General features: G+C 33.1%; 1 protein-coding gene across 1 annotated transcript; it reads left to right on the top strand.

Moving 5' to 3' along the window:
* Positions 1-3,374: 3,374 nt before the first annotated feature.
* LOC130629958 (uncharacterized) lies at positions 3,375-4,134 on the top strand. Its single transcript, XM_057443349.1, has 4 exons — positions 3,375-3,423; positions 3,516-3,560; positions 3,644-3,980; positions 4,074-4,134. The coding sequence occupies exons 1-4, from the start codon at positions 3,375-3,377 to the stop codon at positions 4,132-4,134; spliced, it is 492 nt and encodes a 163-aa protein (XP_057299332.1).
* The last annotated feature ends 1,318 nt before the right edge of the window (positions 4,135-5,452 follow it).

The raw sequence follows: 5,452 nt of genomic DNA, 5'->3' as shown, positions 1-5,452 counted from the left end.
GATAGTGTCTTTGGCAACGTCTTCGATAACATTATCTGTCATTTGGTGAGTTGGGATCTCTCATTTCGTCATCATCATCACAGTCGTCATCACTTTCCAGAAAGAATAGATTAAAACGATCATTACATTTAATAAGAAAAAATAAAACGAGTTTAAAAGTTAAAAAGTATTTATTTGTTAAGCTTTTTCTTGAAGGGTGTTAAAGGACGGCTCCATCTAACAATAGAAAACGTGAAATATTGGAGGCATTTTTTATAAAAAAGTTCACACCTACGATCAATGCTCAATTAGATACTTAAATAAATACTTTTTAACTTTCAAACTCGTTTTATTATTTCTTAATTAATAAACTACGGCTGTTATTTTTACCAATTACATTTTAATTTTACCAGATTAAAAATATAAGTACTAAAAAGTGTTAAAAAGTGTTAAAAAGTATATTACGAACCAGCAGCAAAGACAATACAAAGGTTTGCTACTGTTGCTTAAAAAACTGTTATGAAAATGTTTAACAACTGGTTCCAATTTGTGCAAAATAAAATTAACGATCTCTTTAAAATAAGTTTACGCATGTGCATTGTCGTTGCTGTTGCAATACTTTGCAATTAATAATGTAACGACTGGTAAAAGGGTTTTGATTTATCATTAATTTATACGAGTGTGTTATCATTTCCTTACTCGGTTCAATTGCAATAACCTACCTTTATACTGCCCGACAGGTATTTTATACTGATTTTGAATTTCAACTCATTCGAGTAAGAAACATATCTTAACAGACAAATAACAATACTAATTTATTTCTGTTTTAAAATTCTTAAAAAACGAGGCACTAACTACCCAACAGCGGAATTCAGAAACATGATTGGTATTTTAGCCCTTTATTTTCTATTTAGCCCAAGTAAGGTCGGTTGACAGGATGTAAAGCTGTCATTAGAATTTATTACATTGTTGTTAGGATTTATTTTTGAAGTGTGATAATAAAAATAAAAATTGTTTTGTTAGTATTTTATATTTTATATTGTACTACCCCACACCTTTACCGATATGCACATCGCTAATGCATAAAGAACAGTTCGGTTAAGGAAACCGTAAATGATGTTGCTAGGTTATGCAACACTACTTTTTATTCAGGTAGGAGGTTACACAACCATAAGTGATGTCAAACAACATTCTCAAATAGAACTTATACTTACATGTACCAAAGCTCATTTCCAGACAGTACATTATTGTGACCAATAAATAACCACATTTGATTTAAATTGGGTGGGCAAAATGGTATCCGTGGTACGCTCTTTTTTCATGTTAAACTTAGATAAACATGAAACAAATTATTAGGTCGGCGAATGTCGGCGAAGAAACTTTGATAGACATAAGCAATAACTTTCCATTTGAATCGTGATTGCCCAACTTTGAGATATTAAGATATAGACATGCACGAAGGAGGATTAACTTTCCTATCCGGCAGTGCTTAATTTTAGCATCGCCAAAAACCCGGCTTAAAGTCGAAAGACTGTTTGTGGATAATAATGGACATTTCTGCTCTAGATATGAATCTAAGATTCACAGTCTGAAAAGTATAGATTTGTAAAAGATAGACTACATTATAATAAAGTTGCACTGATGATGCAAAAAGTTAATGATGTGCAACACAGGACTCATAAATTTTTTACTGTAATTTCCGAATAATGGCGGGATTAATAGCAATGAAATGTGTCGCTAAATTAGTAACGCATTTTTCGTAAGGCCTTTTAATCCCGATACATGTAATTTTAACTAAGCTTTTAGAATTTCCGGCAGATAATTGTTAGGCAAGAATTATTCTGAAGTACGAATTTCTCCTTTAACTGCGTTAGTAAAAAAATTAAAACGATTTGAGCCAAAATTTAATGGAGTAAATGATAAGTAACATATTTATTTAGACCATTTTGCTTGATCAATTGACCCTCTTTGTCATCCTATCAAAAGATGTAATAGCATAAATTGTTGTGTTTTGGAAATTTTATCACTGATAGTTTTTGTTGTTATTTTTGTCCACCAATTTCGTACGTGACCTTAAAAAACATTGGGAAGGGGATTGAACATTTTTAAAGCACAACATTTCAGCAGAAAAACATTTGCCTCATTCTTTTTTCAAGCTATTTTCATGTCCAAGTTTTTAAATTTAACGTGATGAAAAAAGAGTTTAGCTATTTTAAAGAAGAGAGTTCAATATGGCTTTTTGCTTTTTAAATTCTAACTTGAACTTTAGGCACCGATATTTGTTTGCGAAGGAATTTTTTTAACCCTTAATTTTCAAAAGCATTTTTTGAATCTTTATAAAATCTAACCATGTTTCCTGGCCAATGCCTTATCGGGCTACTGTAACAATGATGGAGTTAGCAATACTGCGCAGTAAATTAAATCCTCTTTTATATGCTGGATATCTCAGAATGGAATGATCATGATATACCGTCACTAGATCGCATTACGGTATTTCGACCTTGCTGTGAGGCCAAATGGCGTATTTTGTAGCTTAAGTGCTAAACCGCTGTGTGGCAAGTATCATAGCATTTTTCCATTGATAAAATGGACAAGGCCATAGTTGACACACACATTTTCGGAGAGTCAGGGCAAGATGGGAAGGATTTTGAGATTATAACCTCCTAGAATAAGCAAAAAAGCATCTCCTGCAAAAATCTCTTTCATTTTAACAAATCGAAAAAAAATTAGGGGACAGGATTACAAGCATTAGGTCCTGATGACGTTTTATAGAACAAACAGGGCAGACGTATGACTAAATGAACGTATTAGTTAAAAGTGGTGTTTAAATTTTGCTATTTGATTTCACACAGTAATTTATTTGCAGTCAAACAAACAAACGTTGGTAATGAAATAATTCCTTTTACTATAAATCAATGATCTCCTAGTCTTCAATTATAGAGATAATAGGACCATCACGAACTGCGGTCACAAACGGATGAAATAAACAGGGAAAATACAAAAACTACGTTTTGCAAATCCGACTAATAAATAGTTTGCTTAAGGATAACAAAAAAATTCTCAAGTGCTTTAATCAAGGCCAATAATGTTTTCATGGATCTACACAAGATATTTCTAACAGCCATTAAGCGTAATATATACTTTAGTAGTTATATGGTAATTATCCATATGATTGTATTAAAGGTATGTTCAAGGATTAAAGAGCTTTGATTACTTTTTGCAAAAAATATTTTGCAACATCATCGAAAGCCTCGTGCGTTAATTGGTTGGGAAAGAGGCTCGTTAAGGATAATTACAATCACAAATTAATTAAATTATTTGCATAAATAGGGACCAGTTCTTAAACATTCGCACAGCAGTTCTTAAGCAACAGTTGTAAATCAAACCTTGCAAATATGAAGCTTACACTGTTATTGTTGGGTATTTGCATTGCCTTTACTGCAGGTTAGTAATTTACTTTTTACCACTTTTTAGCACTTTATATTTTCAATGTGTTAAAATTAAAATGTAATGGTAGTTTTAATTTATTTTTTCAGGGAATGCTATTCCAAGTGATGATGATGTCTCAGATGAGGTGACAGGTAAAGTATACATATTTCTATTTTTCTTAATTTTTTGTGTTACACATTTTTATAATATTATTTACTTTGTCAATTTATTTTAGATTTACCAGAAACACAAGAAGACAACGCTCTTGAAGAGAATTCCGACGATGAAGAAAATGATCTTGAAAATGACGACTGTGATGATAATGACGAGATAAGTGATCCTAATGCATCAAATGACGGAAAATGTAATCGAAGACGCTACCGAAGACGTTACCGAAGACGCTACCGATATGGTCATGGCTATGGAGGATACGGATATGGAGGACGATATGGACACGGTGGAAAATACCGTCGTAGACGTCGATATGGTTATGGAGGTAGATATGGACATGAAGGACGATATGGCTACGGAGGAAAATATGGACACGGAGTTAGATACGGTTATAGTGGAAGGTACAGGAACAAAGATGATTAGGAAGTATTGCTAGAAAAGATTTTTATACATATAATATTTTTTTTTTTCTAATTTCTTACCTTATTTTCAAGTTTGGTCACAGTGGTCATAACATTACGTAGAAAAATTCCCATAATATCATTAAAACATTAAAACATTCGGTTCTAAATTCTGTTTTGCATTAGCTTAAGTATCCTGGAAGTTCTTTCATCAAGCTCTCCTGATATGAGTATATTACGCCATATAATGTGACCCTGCAATAGTCAAGGTATGTTCTAGCTACCTGAAGAGGATAGAACCTTTTTCATTGGGAGCTATGGAGATTGTTATTCCTATATATATATATATTCCTATAATATAGACTGTAGATGGACTTAGTTTTAAAACAGGGCTCCGTTGATCATACCGCTTAACATGTGCGCCACATTTGATTGGTCGATTGCCACCTGAGGTACGGCCGTGTATCACTCAGTATACAAAAATATTTTGCAAGGAGGTAGTATCGTCGCTATATCTACTGTATGTACCAGAGAAATAGCAGCGATGTCGTAGCTGCGACGCCCGGCAAGCGAGAGATCGTACGTTAAGGTTCCACTCTATCCTTGTCTTTTTAACCTTGAGAAGCTAATGTGCAATTTTACTTATACGGATATATCTCACATATGCACCGCAGTTCCTATACTTTGGAAATTGAAATAATAAGGATTCGGATTTCTGTATTCTACAAATAAAAAAAACACTTTTTTTGGATAAATAAAATATGACTTTATCTATAAACCCGCTAACGTATACAAGAAACACTTCATGTGCAGGCTCTGTGCCGTTTCCATATCTCTATAACTCTAAAGGATCTCGAAAAAAAGGGCGCCATTTGAATCATTATGACGAAAAATGTGTAAAGTTTCATGAAGTTAATACTTAAGGCAATTTTGTACGGCGTTGTGGAATTTTAAAAATATTTTAAAATAACGTCCGTTAATTCGAATGCCGCTTAAGGGGGATTTTCACTTAGCGAATTGAACGGCGAATTCGACGGCGAATTGTATCTGAGCATGTGCAGTTTTGTTTGTTTTCATTTTGCATCGAACTGCGCATGCTCAGATGCAATTCGCCGTCGAATTCGCCGTTGGAATTGGAACTCCGCTAATTCGAACATTTCGCTAATTCGAACAATGTTTAAGTCCCAAAGATGCATTATGCTCGTTAATTCGAAATTATGTGTATCGATAAATGAATTCTTAAGGGAAAATAAAATTTTTATTGCATCAATGGTGGCAAAATTTCTTTTAATTTATCAATTAAATGAAGTTTACCAGGAATTTGGAGGCCTTGCCCATTACCAAGCAAACAGCGTTAAAAGATTTTTATAAAAAGTTGTAGTAAAGTTATACTAAAGTTATATTAGCATAACACCTTTAAACGTTTATTAAAATTCTTGTTTTTTCTGAACTTCCGATAATCCGAACATTCG

The sequence above is a fragment of the Hydractinia symbiolongicarpus genome, chromosome 2 (assembly GCF_029227915.1).
Source record: "Hydractinia symbiolongicarpus strain clone_291-10 chromosome 2, HSymV2.1, whole genome shotgun sequence".
Lineage (NCBI taxonomy): Eukaryota > Metazoa > Cnidaria > Hydrozoa > Anthoathecata > Hydractiniidae > Hydractinia > Hydractinia symbiolongicarpus.
Note: the sequence above shows the minus strand (reverse complement) of the source record. Positions and strands in the feature narration are given on the sequence as shown.